General features: G+C 42.2%; 2 protein-coding genes and 1 long non-coding RNA gene across 3 annotated transcripts; all 3 read right to left on the reverse strand.

Moving 5' to 3' along the window:
- Positions 1-1,287: 1,287 nt before the first annotated feature.
- LOC306982455 (E3 ubiquitin-protein ligase TRIM35-like) lies at positions 1,288-8,606 on the reverse strand (the record flags this gene model as incomplete). The annotated part of the gene is made up of 2 exons (XM_079582390.1): positions 1,288-1,335; positions 7,518-8,606. 2 exons carry the CDS (start codon positions 8,604-8,606, stop codon positions 1,288-1,290), a joined length of 1,137 nt encoding a protein of 378 aa, XP_079438516.1.
- A 3,789-nt stretch (positions 8,607-12,395) lies between these two features.
- On the reverse strand, positions 12,396-24,834 carry LOC306982409 (ganglioside GM2 activator-like). The gene is made up of 4 exons (XM_079582347.1): positions 24,585-24,834; positions 19,031-19,192; positions 14,657-14,839; positions 12,396-12,585 (listed from the first exon to the last, which is right to left on the reverse strand). The coding sequence occupies exons 1-4, from the start codon at positions 24,681-24,683 to the stop codon at positions 12,430-12,432; spliced, it is 600 nt and encodes a 199-aa protein (XP_079438473.1). The 5' UTR covers positions 24,684-24,834; the 3' UTR covers positions 12,396-12,429.
- LOC306982423 lies at positions 13,199-13,700 on the reverse strand. Its single transcript, XR_013794200.1, has 2 exons — positions 13,521-13,700; positions 13,199-13,487 (listed from the first exon to the last, which is right to left on the reverse strand). It is a non-coding gene; the product is annotated as an uncharacterized lncRNA (long non-coding RNA).
- Positions 24,835-25,430: the final 596 nt, after the last annotated feature.

Genomic DNA, 25,430 nt, shown 5'->3' on the forward strand with positions numbered 1-25,430 from the left:
ACATGCCTGGAGCACCTCCCGCAGGAGGCGGCCAGGAGGCATCTGAAACAGAGCCCCGAGCCACCTCAGCTCCTTTCAATGTGAAGGAGCAGCGACTCTACTCCGAGCTCCACTCGGGTAACTGAGCTCCTCACCCGATCTCGGAGGGTGCGCCCAGCCACCCTGCGAAGGAAACTCATTTCGGCCGCTTGTATTCGCGATCTTGTCCTTTCGGTCATGACCCAAATCTCATGACCATAGGTGAGGGTGGGAACGTAGATCGATCGGTAAATCGAGAGCTTTGCCCCGACTGAGCTCCCTCTTCACCACGACAGACCGATACAGCGACCGCATCACTGCTGACGCCGCACCGATCCGTCTGTCGATCTCACGCTCCATCCGTCCCTCACTCGTGAACAAGACCCCGAGATACTTGAACTCCACTTGAGGTAAGGACTCCCCACCGACCTGTAGAGGGGAAGCCACCTTTTTCCGGTGGAGAACCATGGCCTCAGATTTGGAGGTGCTGATCCTCATCGCGGGCGCTTCACACTCGGCTGCAAACCGCCCCAGAGCAGCTGAAGGTCCTGGTCTGATGAAGCCAACAGAACAACATCATCTGCAAACAGCAGAGATGAGACCCTGAGGCTCCCAAACCGGACGCCCTCCGGCCCCTGGCTGCGCCTAGAAATTCTGTCCATAAAGGTAATGAACAGAACCGGTGACAAAGGGCAGCCCTGGGGGGAACCAACACGCACTGGAAACAGGTCTGACTCAATGTGTGCCAATTCAACAAAAAGCTTGAGGGTCAAAAATGTATCAAAGCACCACATTTGGCCAGGAGCCGCACTTTGGGTGCATTTGGGAGTTGTTGGGACGGAGTGTTATGAATCCACCATGGAAATCTGCCATGTTTGTGAGCACAAGGAACAACTCCATTATCTGCTGAGTCACGACGGGTAAATACATGTAGCTCACTGTAGTGCCCATGTGTTTAATGTGAGCAATAACTCCAGTATTTCACCCTTTAACATGTCCATTACTTTATTATTGCTGTAAATCCCATGATGCTTCGCGATGTGACGTCACAATGCTGAACTCTAAGAACTTAGGACACTACAGTCAGCAGCTAAAAGAGTTGTCCCAGGGCTCTTTTCAACAATTTGTTTTTAGTCAATGTAATGGTGGATTTCAACCTTTTTTGCCGATTCCCAATAGTTCCTGGATCCTTTACCAGCCCTAAATATTCAAATAGGAGAATCAAATGAAGAATGTCTAAAAGCAGAGGTGGATTGTACTCACTTACATTTATTCAAGTTGTCTCTGGTTCCTGTTCAGCCGTCCGTCCTCCTTGATCTGACGAATGGATTAACTTAATGGACGGGCACTGGCAGTGGCACCTTCAGAGCAGGAATGAGCTGGTCCTTCACCCTCACTGCTGGCACACTGTTCATTATTCACTATGTTTCCTTTGATGCACATTTCAAAACTATCTGCATCTCATACTTTGAGCTTTAAGAGCTGCTGAAACAAGTGAATTTGTCCACTGTGGGATCATTAAATGCCACAGGATTTGTAAAGCTGTGAAATGTTGGTTCATCTCTTTCTCAATGACGACCTTTTAGCTGCTCAGTGCAAAAAAAGTGAAGTTTGTTTATGTCAAAATCTCAGATGGACGACAGAGGACATGCCTTTCTTTAAGAGAGTCACTATTTTTCAAACAAATAAGAGAAGATCCACAAATATATAATGTTGAGTCTGATTGCTTTTGTGTTAGATTTACACAAATTCTGCTGAAGCTCTAGTTCCCAAACTGCACAGATCTAACAGTCGACCCCATGAAAGGTTAAGGAGTTAGTTGCTAGTGTTAGTGCTTAGAGGCTATAATTTGATGGTTTCAGACGCAGCCTCTGTCTTAACTGACTCTAAATGGTGCTTTTACTTCCGCAGCTCAAACGGCCTGTTGGAGGTTTTAGGCGGTGCGTGGAATGAAACGCTGCCATCTAGTGGTGAACCAGAGAGATACACAATAATGTAACCGGGAGTCTCTCATCTGCAAACTCACATGTAAAGTCCACACAGAACTCAAAACACATGAACTAACAACTTGAAATTTGAATAAGAAACATTGAATGATAAGAAAATAATCCAGAACTACATGGAACAAGAAATGATCCAAAGCAGCACTTATTCAATCCAAACCTTTATTAGTCATTTATACAAGGCATTTTACAACAATTAAAAATGTCAAAGACACTGCAGGTGAATAGGGAAAAAATGTATATTTACAGATATCAATTTGAAACTGTTGCTGTCGATCAATGGCATAAATGTGAGAAAAAAATACATCTCAAGTTTTCTGTCATTTTATCTTTTCATATAAGAACAAGGTGTTTTATGCCTAAAAATGCCCCAAATTTCCCATCTTTTCGGCGACGAAATCTGAATAAAGGATAGAGCTACATTCAAATGTATGGTTTCATTTCAACAAGTCCTCCAAATCCATACGACACAAGTGGTCGTTTGTCTTATTCCTTAATTACGACCATATAAGACGTTTACTAAAACAGCGCCCCCAAGCTCCCATTGAGGGTATGTACATTTACATTACATTTAACCCAATTCAGAAACGACTTTATTTTACGTAGTGTTTTGCGATGACGATTCCAAAACACAAACGCAAAGAAATAAATCACAAACTGGCAAAATGAGCCCCACATGCAATAAGTAAAGCAGCCCCAGATCTACAGCCCCGCCACACCTGTGGAGGAGCTGAACGTCCAGCGGTGCCAAAGGCTCTCCAAGCGCGCTCTGCGCTATTACGCATCACACCTCCCCAACCGCAGCAGCGGCGACTTTTCACCATCCTCATCATTTATTACATTATATGTGTGGGCTATAGGTTATCGCCATTTTACTCACAACAGCGACACCAAAGCACAACTCACCATTGACGCCTTCGTTTCTTCTCCTCCATATGCGTCAATGCCAACTCCATAAACTCTCCTGTCCGCTTCCATCTCTGTCCTCAAACGTCCTCGTGTCTCAGACTCCGTGTCTCCCGTACGTCCGGTGGTCCGGTGACCGCGGCGAGACTCGGGTCCGCCCCGGGTTCCAGGGCGCATGATGCAGGGAAACACCGCTGTCACCCCGACAAAGTCGGGCCTCGGCTCCGCTGCTGTTCTCCACAAAGTCCCGCATTTCTTTCAGAGTTCCTCTTGAAAACGTGCAGCCAAATGTCCTGATCAAACTGAGCTCGTTCATTTCTCCGCAGTTTCGTCATTTAAAATATAAAACATTACAGCTGTGTTTAGCTCGCGGGTTTTTCCAACTAGATTTGACGGACACTCGCTCTGTCCAATGAAAACACGTGAATCAGCTCGAGGGCGTTTGGGCAGGTGAGCCTGCGCTCTGATTGGCTGAAGGGTCTGCTACGTCATATCCAGTAATATTTGTTAATAATTATCATCATTATATTATAAACAATCTGAAATAAACTGTTATAGAGCAATTCCTCTGATGTCTGTGATTTATATGAACAATGTTACACATTTTATTATTTTTCTATTCAAAATAAATGTCTTTGTCATAATAATCATTCTACCCATATGTGTTTCTATGACATAATGGGCTAAACGCATGAGTGCAGATAAAGGTTAAGATCATTTATGTGTCATTACAAAATGTGTCTCTGCATGTGGCCCCTCCTTCGACTGAGGCGAGCCGTCAGGAGCAGTGGGCAGGAGCGTGTAGCATCTGGGGACCATCTCCAGATGTGGAGCCAGGCTGATGGTCAGAATCACCTGCTGGAGGATTCACCTAATGCACATGTTTTATGTTTAAAGCAAATGTAATAGAGACACTGCAGATGTGGCACTTTGTGTTCAGTGTGAATGTTTCGTCATGTCTGATTGTGTGTGCGCAGATGAGCGGCACTGTCGCCAAGAAAAAAGACAAATCCCCCTCTGGGGCTAAAGACGTTTATCTTATCTTATCTCTTATCTTTTGTTGGGGTGCAGATGAATTCCACACTGAAAGGGAATTTAACCCAGGACCCTCTTGCTGTGAGGCCAGAGCACCAACCACTCAGCCACATGTGCCGCCCATCATGTAAATCATACAGACGACTGTCACATGTGTTTTAATAAAATATAGAAATGTAAACATGACTTTATCAAATAGTAATGAGGAGGTTGCATTATTTCTGATCTGTTTTGTGCAGAGGAACATCATCATCATTCCCTATCATGTAAACATCTAATGAACAGCTGCAGGGACAGATGTGCTTCATGGAGTTCTGGACAGTCCAATTGTGTCCAGTTCTTTAGGTTCCTTTGTGAGCCGGTGTACGACACTGAGATGGTCAAATGTACACGCTCACTTTTATGTTACATGACTTAACACTGGTGATCCACATGTGGCTGTGGCTTCTCCTGTGAGCTCCACCGACATCACATATGATCAACCAACACACACATGCACCACATGGATGTGCGAACCCTCACGGTCCAGATGAAACGTGACATGATGAAAACTATAAGAATTATGTTTTTGTTTCTTAATTTTATCATAACCCCTGAGTAAATGTTTGTCTAATTAAGGTTTAGTGTTGATAAAGCAGAGAAAAAACATAAAACAATGTTGAAAATTCTGATATGTGTAAAAAAATACCCCAGAAAAAAATAAATCACAATTATTTAGTAGTTATTAGTAGTATAGTACACAATACTATATACTACTATACTATAGTAGTATAGTTTGCCGCTTGCAGATTTACTCAGTAAAAAGAGAACTACACTCGAGTACAGATACTACTTCAAAATAATATTACTTGAGTAAAAGTAAAAAACTCAAAAAACAAATAAAAATATAAATAAATGGATCCCAGAAAGAATAGTTATTGCTGCGGTAAATATATAAATGCAGAAGTAGTAGATAATAAGAAATGTACAAATAAATAAATCAAATCAAATACATAAACCCCTTTCTTTTTTCTTCCCTCCTGTGCACCTTTTGCTATAGGGTTAAATCCTGCTTTAGTCCAGATAAATCACAGACATCAGAGGAAATGCTTTACAACAGTTTATTTCAGATTGTTTATAATATAATGATGATAATTATTAACAAATATTACTGGATATGACGTAGCTGACTCTTCAGCCAATCAGAGCCAGGCTCACCTGCCCAAACGCCCTCGAGCTGATTCACGTGTTTTCATTGGACAGAGCGAGTGTCCGTCAAATCTAGTTGGAAAAACCCGCGAGCTAAACACAGCTGTAATGTTTTATATTTTTATCCTTAAATGACGAAACTGCGGAGAAATGAACCACATCAGTTTGATCAGGACATTTGGCTGCACGTTCTCCAGAGGAACTCTGAAAGAGATGCGGGACTTTGTGGAGAACAGCAGCGGAGCCGAGGCCCGACTTTGTCGGGGTGACAGCGGTGTTTCCCTGCATCATGCGCACTGGAACCCGGGGCGGATCCGAGGATCGCCGCGGTCACCGGACAACCGGACGTACGGGAGACACGGAGTCTGAGACACGAGGACGTTTGAGGACAGAGATGGAAGTGACAGGAGAGTTTATGGAGTTGGCATTGACGCATATGGAGGAGAAGAAACGAAGGCGTCAATGGTGAGTTGTGCTTTGGTGTCGCTGTTGTTGTGAGTAAAATGGCGATAACCTATAGCTCACACATATAATGTAATAAATGATGAGGGTGGTGACCTGTAGCCGCTGCTGCGGTTGGGGAGGTGTGATGCGTAATAGCGCAGAGCGCGCTTGGAGAGCCTTTGGCACCGCTGGACGTTCAGCTCCTCCACAGGTGTGGCGGGGCTGTAGATCTGGGGCTGCTTTACTTATTGCATGTGGGGCTCATTTTGCCAGTTTGTGATTTATTTCTTTGCGTTTGAGTTTTGGAATCGTCATCGCAAAACACTACGTAAAATAAAGTCGTTTCTGAATCGGGTTAAATGTAATGTAAATGTACATACCCTCAATGGGAGCTTGGGGGCGCTGTTTTAGTAAACGTCTTATATGGTCGTAATTAAGGGATAAGACAAACGACCACTTGTGTCGTTTTCTGTTGGAGGACAGTCTCTTTCATTTTATTGATGAATGAGTTGCCAAGACTTTTTCAGAGGGGATTTTGGATTTCTTGTTTAGTTTCAAAATAAGCTGTTTTTTATTGGAAAAATGTGTAAAAAATTAAATTTTCGCCTTATTTTTTGACATTCAAAACTCAATAAATGGGGCTTAAGGGTTTAAATAATAAAAAATCCCTCTGAAAAAATCTCCCAAATATTGTTCAGTCCAAGGCTGGAAAATTTGAAGTCTTTAGGTCCGACTGACGTGGACATAGTGTCGCCACAATGACAGAAAAATGTGTTTTGAGAAAAAGACCCTTGAAATTGTGTTCTCCCATATAAGTCTATGGGGGAACATTGAATCAGAGCAATATTTGAACATGTTATTGTGAAGATTAGGTATTTTTTTTTGTTTCCGGGTGAAAGCTTGTATGTTCAGAGACCAATTTGGCCCAAAACCTGAAAACTGAAAAAAATTAGTTTTGCCTGCAGTGTCTCCCCTTAAGCGATACAATATTCACATTTGTGTAAAACAAATACATTCACATGCATTAGAACTGATTTCTTTATAACCTTTCACCCATGCAAATTAAAATCAGTGACATTTTTTAGATCAACTATTTCTAAAGCTCAAAACTAGCTTTAGTTCATGAAAAAAAAATCACCATTAACATTTAGTTCCCTTAGATACTTATTACAGACAGGTTTTATATTAATTTAAATGCACTACAAGTTTATCTTCTTAACCCCCACCTGAACCAAAAACCTTTTCTCCAGTTTGGCTTTACCCAAATCTCAAAGCTTCTTGACAACAAAGCGACAAAAAGACGATGAAAAAGTGACACAAATGCTGCGAAAATGCAACAAAAAAAAAGCCACAATGGAGCAACAGAAAAGCGACAAAAATGAAACAAAAGAACAATGAAAATGTGGCCAAAATGTGACAAAAAAAGCATGAGAGTCTGATGTGTGTTGCAAATAACATGTACAGTATGTCGAGGAAATATTCATCACAAATCTTTGTTAGTCCTACAGAGTTGCATTCATTTCAATATTCTGTTGATATTCTGCTTTCTGTTAAAGGCCCTTCACCTAAAGTCTGTCAAAGATTCAGAAAGATTGAAACCCTTCAGATGAGAGCCACCAGTATCTTTATCACTAGTTTTGCCTCATTCGTCTTAAGTCAGATTTCCTGTGGTAGGATTCTGATCGGGTATTTACCTTTGCCACCGAAAAACGGGCGCAGTTTCTTCTGACTGATCTGTGTGATTGTGTGCATGTGAGTGTTAGAGTCTAAGTCATGAAAACTCATTTCACGTTTGTCAAAGTCGAGACAAACTCTGATCTTTTGAGGTTTTGAGACGAGATTGAGAGAAAAATCATCATCATTATGTCCTGCTTTGTATTCACCATTTGAGCATCCCATAGCAACCACCTCAACATCCTCTACCTTGCCTCCCTCCTCATATGGATCAGTTGCAACTCCAAGGACCCACTTCTCATTGTCTCCCACGTCCACGTCCCAACTGTGAGAACCAGAGTCAAACCCCTCAGATCCAAACACTCTGCCTCCATCGTCCTCAGGTGACTCTGATTTTTTCTCTTTAAATCTAAAACTGGTCAAATCGTCCGACAGAACCACATCTCTGGCCCTATTTGGATCCAGAATGACAGGATTGAACTGCACCAGCCTCTTCATGTTGGTCCAGATGTTGAAGGTCAGGTTGCCCAGATGTTTGGCCTGGTTTATCAGATCTCCTGCTCTCACCTGTGGCTCGTCCTCCAGCAGGGGGCAGCGCTGCACTCTCTCCACTGCAGCCTTGTATTGGAGCAGGAAGGAGACGTCTGGCGCTCTGAGCTGCTCCTCTGTGGCTCTGATGCTTTCTGACAGAGCTTCTATCTCTCTGCTCACGGGCGCCATCTTGTCCTTCATCCTCTGAGTCTTACACTCCTCTTCCTCCCTCAGAGCCTTCATCCGGGACTCCTCTTCCTCCACAAGAAACTGGTGAAGCTTCTTGAACTCAGCCTGGATCTGCTTCTCTATGTGCTGGTACTGGTATTTCATATGACCTTCTATTGCCTTGAATTTCTTTTGAAGGAACTTGGTCTTCTGTAGGTTTTCTTTTAGTGGCAGAAGTCTCTTGTCCAGCTCGTCTCTCAGATCCTGAGCTGCTTCATCTATGGGCCTAAAGCAGTGGTCTTCATGGACTTTGGAGTCTCGACACACCACACAGACCGGCTGCTGGTCAGTCAGACAGAACAGTCTGAGTCTCTCTGAGTGCACTCCACACTCCTGCTCTTCTGGAGTCTTCTGCTCTCTTTGCTGGACATAGGCCTCACACAGGTTTCTCAGAGCCAGGTTTCGTGGCGGGTCACTCCTGGAGGATCTTCTCTTACAAACCGGACAGTTCTGTGTCGGCTTCTCCCTCCACCAGTTCTTCAGGCAGCCTTTACAGAAGCTGTGGCTGCAGGACAGAACCACAGGCTCCTTAAACACCTCGTGACAGATCGAGCAGGAGAGATCTTCTTCTGACGACATTGTGAAGTTAAAACCTGCAGGCAAGAATAAGAACTATCAATACCTTTTATTTTGTCTCTGTCAAACCATAAACAAACTCACCTCAGTCGATGGCAGGGAACGAAGCCGATGTTGTTTGACTGAGCTCCAGCTTAAAACTAAAGAGACACGGGTTTATGAGCAGCTTTAACCGAACTTTGTGCACAATAAAACAATACATTCCACAATAAAACAATACATTCCACAATAAAACAATACATTCCACAATAAAACAATACAACAATACATTCAGTTCAAAGGTTGAAATTCATGCATGTAGGTTTTCTGTCACACTGTTAGACTCTGTGTCTCAATCGCAACAGAAAATGTCACTTCACGTAGCTTTAAAATTCAAATGGTGCTTCTCCTGCCATGTTTTTTAATTTTAATAATTCAGATCAGAGCTCCAGTCACTGTTGAGAGTGTTGTGTGTCCGAGCATTTCACAATACACACAGTTAGTATTTAGTGACTGAGTCATGAATAATAAAATAATAATAGTCAACGCAAGAAAGGCACATTTCACAAGAAATTCTGTCCATAAAGGTAATGAACAGAACCGGTGACAAAGGGCAGCCCTGGCGGAGACCAACACGCACCGGGAACAGGTCTGACTTACTGCCGGCAATGCGAACCAAGCTCCTGCTCCGGTCATACAGGGAGCGGACAGCCCTTAGCAGAGGGCCCCGGACCCCATACTCCCGGAGCACCCCCCACAGGGCACCACGAGGGACACGGTCGAACGCTTTCTCCAGATCCACGAAACACATGTGGACTGGTTGGGCGAACTCCCACGAACCCTCGAGCACCTGACGGAGGGTATAGAGCTGGTCCAGTGTGCCACGACCAGGACGAAAACCGCATTGTTCCTCCTGGATCCAAGGTTCGACTATCGGCCGGATCCTCCTCTCCAGCACCCTGGAGTAGACCTTACTGGGGAGGCTAAGGAGGGTGATTCCTCTGTAATTGGAACACACCCTCCGATCCCCCATCTTAAAGAGAGGGACCACCACCCCGGTCTGCCAATCCAGAGGCACTGTCCCCGACCGCCACGCGATGTTGCAGAGACGTGTCAGCCAAGACAGTCCTACAACATCCAGAGACTTAAGGTACTCAGGGCGAATCTCATCCACCCCCGGAGCCTTGCCACCGAGGAGCTTTCTCACCACCTTGGTGACTTCAGCCCCGGTGATGGGCGAGCCCACCTCCGAGCCCCCAGCCTCTGCTTCCTCATTGGAAGACGTGACGACGGGATTGAGGAGGTCCTTGAAGTACTCCTTCCACCGCCCAACGACATCCCCAGTCGAGGTCAGCAGCCCCCCACCCGCACTGTAAACAGTGTTGGTGAAGCACTGCTTCCCCCTCCTGAGGCGCCGGATGGTTTGCCAGAATCTCTTCGAGGCCGACCGATAGTCTTCCTCCATGGCCTCCCCGAACTCCTCCCAGACCCGAGTTTTTGCCTCTGTGACCGCACGAGCTGCAGCACGCTTGGCCTGCCGGTACCTCTCAGCTGCCTCCGGAGTCCCACAAGCCAACAAGGCCAGGTAGGACTCCTTCTTCAGCTTGACGGCATCCCTTACTTCCGGGCGCCACCACCGGGTTCGGGGATTGCCGCCGCGACAGGCACCAGAGACCTTACGGCCACAACTACGAGCAGCCGCATCAACAATAGAGGAGGAGAACATGGTCCACTCGGACTCCATGTCCCCCGCCTCCCTCGGAATCCGGGTGAAGCTCTTCCGGAGGTGGCAGTTGAAGACCCCACGACAGAGGGATCCGCCAGACGTTCCCAACAGACCCTCACAACACGCTTGGGTCTGCCGGGTCTGACCGGCTTCCTCCCCTGCCAGCGGATCCAGCTCACCACCAGGTGGTGATCGGTTGACAGCTCAGCCCCTCTCTTCACCCGAGTGTACTCTGCACCGATGTTGGGCCCGTAGGCCGAGACAACGGTGAGAGACCTGTCCCCGACCCGAAGGCGTAGGGACGCGACCCTCTCGTCCACCAGGGTGAACTCCAACACGTGACGGCTGTGCTGGGGCGATATGAGCAAACCCACCCCAGCCCGCCTCTCCCCGCGGGCAACTCCAGAAAAATGGAGAGAGAGGCCCGGCCACCAGACGCTCGCGTTCGGGCCCCAACCCCAGGTCTGGCTCCAGGGTGGGGCCCCGGCTGCGCCATGCCGAGCGACGTCTCGGTCCTTGAATGTCGTACGTCCATAAGAGTCTTTTGAACTGCTCTTCGTCTGACCCGTCACCTCGGACCTGTTTGCCATGGGAGACCCTCCCAGGGGCATAAAGCCCCAGACAACATAGCTCCTCGGATCATTCGGGCACTCAAACAACCCCACCACGATAAGGTAGCAGTTCACAGGGTTGAGCATTTGGCCTCTCCCAGTATATTCCTATAGCTCCAAACAGGGGTGAAGTTGGAAGCTACCTCGCTCTTCCATGGGCATAAAGACCAGACAGGTACGTATCAACTCGTCTAAACTCAGGGAAGAACAAAAACGGTGGCCTGTTCCTTTAGCTCTGAAAATGATTCTACTAATTTCATTAAGAACATGCTTTTATTAAACAATTTGGTTGGTAGCTTGAAGAAATATAGTACTTTTTAAATATTTGTTATTGTTGTGTGCAACCTGAAGTTTATTACTTATTGATTCCAGTACACTTTAATCTTTGCTCTTTTCAGTGTAGTGATGAGGTGAAAGCTCTTATATGCTGGTTGGCCATTTTTGCTTACACCGTCAATTATCCAGTTCTGAAATTGGTTTAGAGCCAGTAAAAATGTAAAAATGTCAAACGACGTAATGGTGATCAGCTGCTTCAAGCTATAAACCTTTAACTGCTACAGGAGAAAGAATGTCCAACAGCAAAATGACGAGACCTGTGTGAGAAATGATTTTATTAAAGACTAAAACATTGAAATCATCAAGATCCATAAAAGAGAACATTAAAAAAAAAAATCATGGAACTGAAATCATTTAACAAAAGGCTTTTCGCATTCATTTCAACATAAGTGCTCAGTAAATAAACATATTAAACGTTGGCGTCTTTCAGAAGTGAAAGTCCAGTCATTTTGTGTTGATTTTGAATGAGAAAATAAAACCTTGTCGTCAAATCTATGAACTACAATGATTTTAATAACATTTGAAAACAATCTATGCCAGGAAATACTTTGTGATTGTGTGTTTTGTTTCTGTTTGTTTGGACTTTCACATTAAAAACGTCTTGTTGCAACAGAAGTTCCGATTACAGACCGTATGTTCCTGTATTGGAATTGTGGTTTGGTTAAACAAATAAAGTGTCTAGACATAGATCCTACTAATTTAGGCACTTGACATAAAGGCAATAACAATAAAAAAGAAAAAAAAAAAGGCATTTTTATTCCCATAGAGTAAATATTCCCATTCATTTATTCATATTCCCAAAGGTTTCATGTAAAAATGTACAAAAAACCCCAGCAAAACCTTAAATTTTTTTGTAATGATTTGGACAAAAAAAAAAAAAGATTAAAATGTTTTTCCCGAATGGTTTGTAAAGATAAATACATAAAAATGGAAAAAAATCTTACAGTTTGTTTCAGGATGACATTATTTAAGCACACCAGTGGGATGCATGACCTAGTAAGAAATAATAATCATTCATTTCCCCAAAAAAATCCTAAAAAATTCCCTGTACATATGCGTTTTGTTCACAGCTTCTTTTTTTCTTTTACTAGTTAAGGGAAAAAAACAAAAAAAGATCATCTGTAACAGCTTGAGCGATTCCAAAGAGTCACCGGTGGTCGAGTGTGGTCCGTGATCAGGTGGAGTGGATCGACAGCGCCACCTTGAGGCAGCCCAGCTCGGAGCCGGCCTTCCCCAGCACGCCCTGCGCCCGGTAGTTCCCGTTTGTGAGCCAGTACGGCAGGTCCAGGTCGGGAACGTAGAAGTCGGACTTGGGCAGAGAGTACGAGCCCTGTGGGAAACGACAGCAGGTTAACGGGCCTTTCCGCTGCGAATAGCGGACTAAAGATTTCTAGAAAAGACTCTGGGGCAAAGAGACGAGGAATTTTAGATAATAAAGTCTTGACCTTGAAAGAAGAAGCACAGTAGCGCTCGCAGCAACATGAGAAAAGTATGTGTGTGTGTGGTCATAGCCCCGCCTCCTTAAAGATGGACTCTCCACCTTCTTTAATGCCAAGAAAAGTTGATATTAATACGTATTTGACCTTTCACTGACCCAGCAGATGCTTAGATGACCTTTACTTTCCAGCTGTAGGACGCTCCAGGATCAATTGTTTTTTTTTAGGTTTTCACTACTGATCGAACCGTATCTATGGTAACATACATTACATTCCGAAAACCTACCAGAAACCCTAAAGCCTGATCCTTAAGCATCATAGGAGCCACTGGGATGGAAAGGGAAGGCACCAATGGGTCACTAAAAGATCAAATAAGCACTAATATCAACTTAAAAACAAACAAGAAAAGATATAAAAAGATACATTGTGCAGCTTTAACCGAGCACGTTTTCACCATTTCGGCATTACCCAAATCAAAAGGTTTCTTGACCTGAGAGCTTACAGTCAATACATGCGTTTCTAATGGCATCGCGTGAAGTTCCGGCAGCCATTTTGAATACCGAAGCAGAATTATGCAGTACTACAACATGTAACAATATCTTCACTCAGGATGAAAATGAAAGAGAACTGATTGACTGTGGCATTTTTATGAACTCGTAATCATTGCTCAAGAATATAACAGTAAAAAAACTGCACCAGAGACGCACGTTTATGTGAAGAAACCAGCAAATGTGGCACAGACGCAGCAGCTCTGTCTGTCGAGCTACAGCAGGATTTACTAAAGATCTGCTTCACTCTGAAGACTAAATGAACACGTCAAAGAGGAAACAACTGAAAACTGAAAACCTTTCTCTGTGATTTTTACAGTTTGTCATGTCAACAGAGTCTCAGTCTGAGTCAGTGTTTAAGCTGCTCAAGACGTTAGCATGCTACCGGTTAGCAACTGTCATCAATCAACTGTCAATGGCTTCAACACGTGTGGCTCACATGTATGAACACTGAGGAAATACTACAGCTCTAGATGTGGGTAGATGTTTGTGTTTCAGGGTTTCTCTTGGAGAGGTCAGTGCTGAGCAGAAGCTAAATGCTAACCAGTAGCATGCTATCATCCTGAGCAGCTTAAACACTGACTCACTGGCTTCTTCACATAAACGTGCGTCTCTGGGGCTGTATTTTCTATCAGATGTCTTTCATGTATATCCTGAGTAGAGATATTTTTACATGTTGTAGTACTGCATAAATTACACTTTTGTTATTATGCCACCATAACAACAAAAGTCGCATAACTGAAAGGCATGTAGAGGCCAGGGTAACGCCTCATTTGAAAGCTAAGACCTACAAAGCTGATCTAAAGTTTTGTGAGGTTATCGCCGCATTTATGTCCCATTTGTTGCCATCTTTTTGTGGCGTTTTCATCCCTTTTTTAATTGTGTTATTGTTGCTTTTCCGGTACGCTTTTGTCTAATTTTTGTCACATTTTTAATGCTTTTTTGTCCATGTGTTGTCATGTTTTCGGCGCGTTGCCTCATTTGAAAGCTAAGACCTTGTAGTTTCTGAAAATACTGATTTGCGTGAGTAAAACACAGCTCACAGGTACAGCACGTGGCAGGTAATTAAATGCACTGTCCGGGTGACAGTTACACGATAGTGAGGAAATGTCATGTTCATCCGATGTCTGCTGAATTGAGGAAGTCCTGTCAGCGTTTATAATAAATGCTCCCATTGTGTAAAGAGATTTGCAGTCCTATCTTAACAGTGCACGATCAGAATCAGAACAGGTTTCATTGCTAGGAATTTTCATCATACTTGGCAGAGATGAATAATAAACTAGACTGCGAATCCTACTTGTGACTAATGATGATGCTGAACTACCTTTGTTTATATATGGACTAAGGTGAATAACAGTGATAATAACAGTGGGTCTTTCTTGGTTCACTCTCTTGCCGCCGTGCGTTGGATACTCACAGCTTTGAAGGGGCAGCGGCAGGGCAGCCCGTAGGAGTGCAGCGGCTCGGGACAGTCCTGCCCTGGAGGGATGAGCTGGTCCAGGAGGTCACACGCGTTCTCGTAATGACAACTGCCCAGCTCCTCCACGCAGGGGATCTTCACCCAGAAACCAGCCACCTCCTTCTCCAGCGTCACGTTCAGCTGAAGAGGACAGACACACGGACATGGAGTCACTTCAACAGCAGTGTTCAAGAAGCCACAACAGAGGATAGAAAGAAGAGCTTATTCAAATCAATCCAAAGTAATTCTGGAGAAAAATGTAACACCATCTGCAAAAAATGGGTAATGACCGAAACACAGCTCAAATTGTCAAGCTCAAAGTCTCCTGACCGAAACATCATTGAAGATCTGTAGATGAGCTTCCAAAGAACAGTGTGAAAAACAGCCTAGAAATCTCCAAGTTCTGGACTAGTTTGTTAATGAATAAATGCAAAATCAACTTTTTTGAGCTTTTAGCCATGTTGTTATGCTATTTCCTTATCAAAAAACCCCCAGAGTGTTTTTTTGGCTTCATTCACGCAGTTCTCAGTAATCCTCCTGAATCCTGCTTTCTGAGCAGCTGCTCCGCACTCTGCTGGAAAACAGCTGAGTTGTCTGTAAAGTAATGCCTTACGGCCTGATTTTAATTTATAAAAACAGCTTTTTCATTAATTCTGTTGTAAGAAAGTGACTATCAGCCAAAATAGTGTTTTTTCTGTGACTGTCTCTGATGGATGCTTGGTAAACTTTGGCCAGAATCAAACTGGATTAACTTTTATAACAAACACGAGTCCCATAATGTAAACACACGATGGACCAGAGCAACAGAGTAAGTGAAGTAACTTCACTTATTGCTGTGATATTTATATTTCTTTTACTGCTAAAGTTGTATGAGTGGAAAGAGGGGGCGGAGTTAAGTGAATCAAAGCGTCTTGTCTTCCTGGTTTGAAAAATACCCCTAGAAAATACTTCTATTTCTCACAAAAATGAATACTCCATAATGGTAGAGGTACAATATATCACATAAATGCCTATACTTTACTTTGGAATGGTTAAAATAGGATAATAAAGATCCTTTAAAGCTGTGATACTTTCCATATCCAGGGGCTACGAGGCCTTGATTCCACAGGACCTTATGCTGTGGCCTGTTTTCCTTTACTGTTGTTTTGACTGTAATAATGTAATAAATATATTACACTAAATGGAGAAAAGGTACACAGCATAGAAAAAACTATGTAAACCCTTATGAAAAAATCCTGTTTTGTTATTTGCATTAAAAGTATGATCTGAGTTTGATGAGACAAACCGAGTGGTGTTAAAGCAGTTTGTTGTGACAAGTGAACTCTCGTCACATGGACAGACGTGATTCACAGCCGGGAGAAAAACAGATCAGTGTCAACAACAGCGTCTCGGCCTCGGGATCATCTTTCCACAAACAAACACCACTTCAATAAAAGATCATTTGTCCAAATTCCAACAAAATATGTTTCACAATAAGCAGAACAACAGCAGAAGAAAAACAGATATAAGTTCAGTGTTTCCTCACGGTTTACTGGTTTGGCCACACGTGCACGCTGCCGGGTAAAATGAAGGGGATCTATTGACCCGATTTAGACTTGACTTTATTTGTTTGTGATAAATAAGTTTATATTTTGCAACAAAAAAATGGCTAAAGATTCTGTTTTCCCCCTCGGCGAGGCCACGCTCCCCTCTATGACACAATGCCGTCTGTATCTATAACTCACATTATTCATGTCCAAATCTAATTTTCATGCTTCTTTAACATTGTAGCTTCCATGTGTTTCTTGAATGCCAGGAAGTTTATTCCATAAACTAATTCCTGTGACGGTTTGTTCCATTGATTTGGATTTGATGCCGGGTTTTGTCAGTTCCTTTTTGACAAACTTGGCAGTAAAAGTGTTGGGTAATGTCCTTATTTTTCATGAAATGTAGAAATGCCTGTTTTTGCCTTTTAATGACAATGAAGGCCTTAATTTTAGCCTAATACTTTAATACTTTTTAATGCCCTGCAGAAACCCTGTATTTTCAGAACATGTAGAGGCGAAAACTGCAGGTTTAAACAGTCTTTGTTTTCACAGAATATCGTTATGTGTCTTTTGTAAACCGTTAATATTGTGATTTGGATTAGAGTGTGATTCTTTGTGCAGCTCCAACATAAACACTGTCTTAAACACCAGCTTTAATGATCAGATAAGAATCTGTGAGTTTTTTAAGCTGCACTGAGCAACACAAATGACGGTTATGTTGCTCAACAAGGACCCAGAGAGAGCGGAGATGTGCTCATGTCGTGGGCGTGGCTACTTTGAATGTTTTGTATAAATGGCCCAGTGCAACCTTTACTTTACTGATCTTTACTGTTGACAAGAGTTTAGTGCAAAGATTGTTGTGAGGAAAAACAGGAGTGATTTACTAAATGACAATAAAAAAGACATTATTGATAATACATGACAGATTCGCCTTTGGATGTTTCACCTCTCATTTCAAACTTCATTAGTTACTTGAGCTGTAGAAGTACTTGTGGCAGTAATAGCAGAAGTATTTGTTGTTGTAGTTTAAGTAGAAGTTGCAGGTGTTGTAGTCAGGGTTGATGCAGACAGTAGGTCAAATGTAAAGCATTTTAATGCCATTTTAACGTCCAAATACTATATTCAATGTCAATGTTTTAGTATAAAGCACATTTAAAAACAACCTCAGTCGACCAGAGTGCTGTACAGGTGCAGTAACACTATGCACAATACACACAATAAAACTTAAAGCAGTACTAAGTAACTCTTCCCCCTAGAGGCCATAAGCGCAACTGCAGGTGTAGTAGCAAGTTGGGATTTTTTAACTTATTGTCTTGGAGAGTAAATACTACGCTGACAGAAAAGGCGAAGGGAGAGAGGGATATTGTACATCCAATTATACAATGGAAATATTTTTTTTCACTCAAACTTGGCTGTAAATACTGTTTAAAGTGACGTTAGCCCGCAGTTAGCTTTGCCCGTTAGCATGTTAGCTTCTTCTTCGTGATCCATTAGTGTGTATTGCTTTCTCCGGACCGGTGGCAGTCAAGTTGCAAACATGGTTTTCTGTCCAGAGACACCAGGGGGAGATGAAAGACCCTCCAATCATCCCATAAACACTTGTATTACCCCCACAGGGACTACGGAAAGGATTTATTAAGGTAAACACGTTACTTAGTACTGCTTTAAAGGGATATTTCAGGATTTTTGACATAGGGCCTCATTTCCTAGTTATCCAGAGTGTTGCTGGTACCTGGAGATATTTTTTGGTAATTCAAGCCGTTCTTTTGTTTGAAGAGTTTCGTGGCGCTAGGCTAATGCATGGCTAGCGCATTTCTATGGTATCAGCTAGCCTGCATTAAAAACAGTCTGACCCGCTCCACAGAGCACCTGAGGCAAATCACTTATAACACCAGACTAACCATATAAATGTCTGTGTCCATAGAATAATTTTAACCATCTTCCATTTAAAATACCTTATATTTGAGCAGCATCAGCTTCGTGGTTGTATAAGCTACGCAGCGGCGGAGTGATCTGCTAGAAAATAGTCCTTCAAAATGCCATCATTCATGTGATGCAAGGTCAGTTATATTACAAACATTATTCTATAGACACTTTTTAATGCAGGCTAGCTGACTGATACCATAGACATGCACTAGCCTTGCACTAGCCTAGCACCACGAAACTCTTCAAACATAAGAACTGCATGAATTTCAAAAAAAATATCTCCAGGTACCAGCAACACTCTGGATAACTAGGAAATGAGGCCCTATGTCAAAAATCCTGAAACATCCCTTTAAACACAAGTAATGTAAAAGGCACAAACTGTGTCTACATTGAAGCGAAGGCCAAGGCAAAAAGGTGAGGTTTTTCATTTGGCTTTGAACTCCTCTACAGACTGAGCCGAGCGCAGAGGCTGTTCCAAAGTTTAGGGGCCACTGAGAAGGCTCGGTCACCTCTGGACACCAGCCTGGATTTTGGAACAGACAAAAGGAGCAGGTCTTCAGACAGAAGAGCTGCAGCAACTCTGACAAATACTTCGGCGCCAGAGAATTTAGGCACTTCTAACTGCTACAAACACACGAAACATTTGGTACGATTTGCAAATATTGTATCGAATCAAGGAATGAGGGGGAATTCTACAACAGGCAATGCCATTATCTCCAGCAAACATTTACTTAAGGCCAGCTTTAATCCAACTGAATGCTCTTTAATGGCATTTGTGGCCTTCATTGTGGCATTATTCATTTAACGACAGCAGCATCAATCGTAGTAGAAGTAGCCGTGGTAGTACTGGTCGTAGTAGTGCAAAGGTGGCAGTACTCACAGGCAGAGGCGCGGCCAGCTCCACTGTGGTCTTCCCTGAGGCCTCCGCGCTGAGGTCCCCCGGGATGGTGATGGGGTCCGGGGCCACACTCAGCGTCTGCAGCACGGCCGGGGCGTCTGGCTTTCCGCAGTTCTTCCAGTCAAAGCCCAACACCTGCAACGACTACGGACGAAACACAAAACACAAACGGCAGTGTTAAATCTGTCGCTTACGTTACAGACGGTGAGTTAGTGGAGAACAGACACGAGCATCAGGTTCAAAACATCAAGTCAAGAGCAAGGACTTCACTTCTGTGCTCATTCTGGTCAAAGGCTCAACTTACATTTCCTCTTTGAAGAAACTGTATTAGAGTTGTGATATGATTCAGTACTTTTTACTTCTCCTTGACCAATGTTGTCATGAAGTATCTTTACTCTACACTTGAGTAAAAAAAACAGTTGTGCCACTCTGAGTAAATTAAGGAACAAAAGCTTCATGTCGACCTCAAATATATGCAGTTTATGTTTCAGGAATATATATTTATAAGTAGGAGTGTGACGATATATAGATTTTCCGATATATCGCGATATTGTGCAGGACGATACTTTTTTTCCCGACATCGATACTTTTGATGACATCATGCATGTTAATTAGGCAATGGGTTAAATTCAGAGGACACTACGGGGACACTAAAGTATACAAACAAAAAGTCATGCATATTAATGAGGCAGCAGTGCTCCACTGTTTTCACAGTCAATAGCCAACAATGAGCAAGAAGCTGTCAGTCAGGACAGCAGGGGGCAGCACTACAGTTTTAACCACTTGGACCAAACACTGTCACGCAAATAATTTACTTTTAATGATAGTTTTTAGATTCATATATAAGATTAATTTGGGGTTGATTTGTTCCTTTTTAAAACAGGACTGTGATTTTTTGGTTTATTTAAATGTAAATGACGTCACTGACAGATCTTTAGACCCATTTTCAGTGAGTAAGTCTGGGATCATTTATAGACACAGAAAAGAGGGGTACAAAGTAAGTGGAAAGAAATGTAAATGATGAATAATATGTAGTATGTTAAAATGAAGGTTAAAAAAGCATGTTTTTTTTTATCGTGATACATCGCAGGTTATTTTTGAGCGATATATCGATTATCGCAGTGTCGGCGTATCATGAGATAATCGTTATCGTGAGCCATGTATCGTGTATTGTATTGAATCGTGATATGGTCAGAGGTTTCCGCCCCTATTTATAATACTTTTTTATAGTATTTTCTTTGGAAATATTAGTATGGTTACATCATTTCATGTTTGTTTCACAACTGAAACATAAGTCAGACTCCTTTTTTGCTTTTACTTGAGTATTTATTTGGGTCACTACTTTTTACTTGAGTTAAATTAAAATGTTTTTTGTCTTGAAGAATGGCCATCATCTATTAAAAGCAAAATAGCACTAAGATTTTCAACGAACCGCTCAAAAAAAAGGAGAGATAGAGATTAAACCGAGATAAAAAGACGCTTCCTGCAGTCAAATACATCCAACACCATGTTTTTCACACATCAGAGACTCTTCACCAGTAACTCACTGTCTCGTAACTATTTAATGATTTGTGCAAGACATTACTAATCCTCAAAGACAAAATACAGACATGAGAGGAAAAAATGACGGCCCATTGGTTTTGCTTATTTTACCGGTGTCAATGCATCATGATCTTCACATCAGATTCACGTTCTAAAACAATATTATATTACAACTGTTATGCGAGGCTCAATTTGACAGGTTCAGTACATATTCATAAATTTAGGCTAATTATACATAATCACATAACTAATATGAAGTAATTAAATCATATTTCACTGCGTTTCTAAATTTTGACAGAGGATTTATCAACTGAAGTTTATTCTATAATTTTACTGCGACAACTGAAACACATCTTTGTTTGGCCCTAGTTCTTATTATTCTAGGTTCAAACCAAAGGCAGTTAAATTATTAAATTACAATCACCTCTTAAACTGAACGAGGATTGGAGGCTTGTGGGGAGGCTTCTGTTCACAACACAAAACATAATTTCCAACGCTTTCAACTGGACCAAATCCATACATTTTAATTGTTTGGACTTTATTAAAAGAGTAGAGTACGATGAAAGGTGGAAGAAAGTTTTATTCTCTGAGAAGAAGTAAATGTAACCTGGATGGACCTGAGGGTTTCAGACAGGACTGGCATAAAACCAACAGTGTGCAAACCTGATGACACTGAAGCCACATTTTTGGCACAGATTTGGCCTCAGCTTTACCCAAATCTAAAGTGCAGGCCAGAGTAACTCCTCATTTGAAAGCAAAGACCGAAAAAACTCATCTAAGCGGATTGGTTTCCTCATATGGTTGCTGCGTTGTCGTCACTCTTTATGGTTTTCATTGCTTTTTTATTGCAGTTTCATCATATTTTTGCCACATTATGCGTGTTTTGTTGTCTTTTTGTCAGATTTTTTTGCTGCATTTTTATCCGTTTTTTGTTGTATTTTTGTTGCATTTTTGTCTTTTTTTTGTTGCATTTTTATCCGTTTTTTGTTGTATTTTTTTTGCATTTCTGTCTTTTTGTTGTTGTTGCATTTTTATCCGTTTTTTGTTGACGATAATGCAATAAGGATATCATTGCGACATCTCACTTCTAATCAAACACCATTCGTAAATAACTAGTATTTCAGCAAAGCAAGACTAAGATGTAACTTTTACACATTTTGAGTTCACTTTAGTGATGTAGCGATATGTTGTGGTTTATTGCGGATATTGCATCACCGAGGGCTGGGCGACTTTGGAAAAAAATGAATAAAAGATTATTTTCCTCATATTGATCGATCTCGATTTTTGTTTTGTTTTAAAGAAAATAAACAATAAATTTCCTGGACGAGCTGCTGTGGCCAAACTGAAAACTGCAGCAACTCATCAGCAAAAACAAACTCCACACTTCTAGCCTCACAGAACAACACAACAACACACAAACATCTGCAAAGGAGACGCAAAAAAGTGGAATGTTTGAAGGATGTCAGAAGCAGAAAACGAGCGCATGTTTGTGGGCGGAGCCTCAAAGCCACAAAGTCACAGAGTGAAGCGCTAACAACTTAATATGTACATAATGAAATTTATTAGTAAAAAAGAGGATCAAACTTGCAATTCACTGTTAGAATTCCAGCTAATCCACGGCTGCAGCTTCGAGACAAATCCATATGGTCCAAATAGAGATGATAGTTTTCCTCTTTGAAGGCAAACTCTTCATCCCCGTGTGCGTCCTCTTCCTCTGAGGCTCCTCACGTGTTTCTGTTTTGCCTTTTAGACGAGTTAACACAACTTTGCAGCTGATTTTACAGTAAAATCACCAGGTCCTCTTGGTGCCGCATGTGTCATCCTGTGCTTCTTGTTTGTTTGGGCCTCGTGTTTCCCTGGGATTGACCTGACAGGCGCTGTAGCTGCGGCGTCCATATTTTTTTCCAGACTGAGACAGGACTGGCCAACTCTTCTCGATTAAAACGCTTCACGCGATTATCGTGATCGACCTTAATTAAAATCACGATTAGATTCAAATTCGATTAATTGCCCACTAGCCCTAACATCACGTAATATCGCGATTGTTAAGATCCAAGCATGCGAAATGTGATTTTTCTTTTCACCATTTTTCAACTGGTCTTAAACTTTTGATCAGGATTGTATTAGTACCACAAGGATCACCAATGCCAAGGTGTCAAACTTTCAAATTATGTTTTTTTGTTTGTTTATTTGGAAAATCAATACGTAATAATTATAGTTTCTCTACAAAATGGTTTTCTTGCACACAGAGGATTTGTTTGAGGAAAAGCAGTTTAAATAGGGCTAAGCACTTTCATGGTCACTGTTAATGGATGTTTAACCAGGGGAACTTCAAGCACCATCTTGTATTTGTGCTTTGATAATCGAAAAGAAGGAATCCTCACAGACAACTTCACAAAGAGAAGCATTTAAAGACAGAACTGAAAACGACATGTGAAAACCAAAGGCGAGCACTGACCTGAACTTAAACCATTTTAAATGCTGGGAAGCAGCTTCTCGAATGACCACTTCTCCAAAACTGTGGGTCACAGTGCTGCTGTCACAAAGTTGTCCAACTCAATTTTGATACAAAGAAGGAACCTCAAAAACGGGACCACTTTCGAAACCACGGTGCAAACATTTATCCAATCCAATCAAGCTAGATTTTATAGAGGACTATAAAAACAACGTCGACCAAAGTGCTGAACACAGCAGTAAAAATTACATCTTTAAAAAGCAAATGAACAGTAATAGAAATACAAAATACAAGACATTCAAAAGTCAAACTAATGAGGCTGTGTTAAAAGCCAAGAAAAAAAAAAAAAAGGGATGATTTAAAAAGAACAAGAGACTGTCTGTCTAAGGTACTGGGGCAGTTTAGGACCAGTGACAGCAAACGAGCGGTCGCCTCTGGTTTTCCTTTTTGTTTTATTTTCATTTAATGTATTAACGAACATTTACCCAAGTAATCCTGCACACTACAATGAACTTATTAAAGAGGGGGTATTATGCTTTTTTCAATCACACCAGTCTATATCACACTGCAATGATGACCAAACCTCCTGTTGGTCTGTAAATGCACTAAATTAGAATAACTGCCTTGTATAAAATGTCTCTCTCAAAATGGCTGTAGTGAATGTCTTGAAATAGGCCTCTGTCTCTTTAAGAACCTCTGAGCCTTTCCGACACGCCCCCTCCACACGCTGTCTGTGGCATCAGTGGGGAGGGGGTTCTGCTGAGGAGCAGTGGTTGGTTACTCGGCTGGTGACGAAAGCTCGGAGGCGTCTCCAGGAGGTGGGGGCGTTCCTAGGAGGACTCAGGCAAACCTATCCCTAAAATGGCCGCCATCAGAGTTTTTACAGATTACTCAAAAATACGTGAATGTGCCAAGGCAACACTTCAGGCATGTTTTTAATGAGGGAGTGACATAATAACATGATGTAAGGCTTGAAAAAGTCAATTTTGCATAATACCCCCCCTTTAAGGAATTATCATCCCTAAACCATTATATTTTATAACGTAAATTTCATGTCATGCATTGCTTTATATTATTTTCTCAGATGATTTACCAAAGGGTGGCCCATTTTACCTGACATCACCCTATAAGGTGTCATAAAACTGGATTATATCGATGTTCTTCTGCAAAACACATCACACAGGCTGGGTCCAGTTGGTTCGATTCAATGGACTTTATCCACATACTTTTGAATGTTTTAGATCTGCGTTGTTTTGTGTGTCACGCCTCATTTGAAAGCCAAGTGCAACAAAACTGATTTTTTTAAGCGCTTGTCATGTTTTTGTCGTTTTGGTGTCTTGTTTTTTATTCTCGTATTTTTGTAGCTTTTTGGTTGTGTTTGTTTTTTTCTTCTCCTCCTTTGATCGTGTGGTCGGGGGTTAAGAGGTTAAAAGTCAAGTAAACTGCCCTGTGTCGAGTGCAATGTGAACAAACTGCTAATCGTTTAGAATGAAACGCATTCATCGTGAGCTCAGCGTCGGAATGTGCGTGTCTGCCCACCTGCGCTTTGCTGACCCGCTTGAAGAAGACGCTTCTCTTCGCCTCGGTCCCCGCCAGAGTCAGACTCAGAACCACCGCCAGCAGCAGCCTCTGGTCCATGACGAGTCTTCTGAAATATCACACAAAAAACTTTAAAAAGCCGGAAACAAACGCTCCTGTGCGCTGTGAGGAGACTGTAGCAGCAGGAGGAGCCTGGGACAGTTTGTGCAGCGGCGGCGGCGGCGGCGGCGGCGCTACTTCCGTGTTTACATCCACCCGGAGTCACGTGACTCACAGAACGGTTCAGGAACAATATAATATAATAGATACGATGAATAAACATACTCAAAATTAAGAGATTTAAAAAATAACAATGCAGTTTATTGTGATTATAGTGTGTTAAGTATGTGGTTTTAATTATTAATACATACTCTGTACTTTCAGGCTCATTTTTATGTTTTTATTTTATGTTTTTTTTTTGTTTGCATATGCGCTACAGCACTTTGGTCTGCTCAGTTGTAAGGCACCAATGGCAATAGTAAAACTGGTTTAATCCTGTTTGGTGATGTCTTGTTTATCTACCAATTGGCTTGTTGCGCAATGTGGCTACGCTAGTTCCTCTGAGCTGAAGTTGTGGGCGCTAGTACTTCCTGTTCGTATTAATTTCCATTACGATTAGCTTAGACCCGTTCGATTCATGGTATTTCCTAAAGATCATTCTGTGGTGGACAGTGAGTTCCTGGTAGATGATCACTTCCTGCAGGTTAATGAGTTGCTGTACAGTGTAAATATTTCCGTAGAGGAGAGGCTAACATTAATTTCATGAATTATACAATTTGAAATAGTGCCTTTTATTCAAATTTTTTT

The sequence above is a fragment of the Gobius niger genome (assembly GCF_951799975.1).
Source record: "Gobius niger genome assembly, chromosome: 24".
NCBI lineage: Eukaryota > Metazoa > Chordata > Actinopteri > Gobiiformes > Gobiidae > Gobius > Gobius niger.

What these genes read in the sequence shown, in the direction of transcription:
- LOC306982409 (XM_079582347.1), bottom strand. Translation starts at nt 24,683, where the DNA reads ATGGACCAGAGGCTGCTGCTGGCGGTGGTTCTGAGTCTGACTCTGGCG. An exon ending in AGCTGGCCGCGCCTCTGCCT is followed by an intron (nt 14,840 to 19,030) that starts GTGAGTACTGCC and finishes TGTCCTCTTCAG; the next exon opens with CTGAACGTGACGCTGGAGAA. An exon ending in GCCGCTGCCCCTTCAAAGCT is followed by an intron (nt 12,586 to 14,656) that starts GTGAGTATCCAA and finishes CGTTTCCCACAG; the next exon opens with GGCTCGTACTCTCTGCCCAA.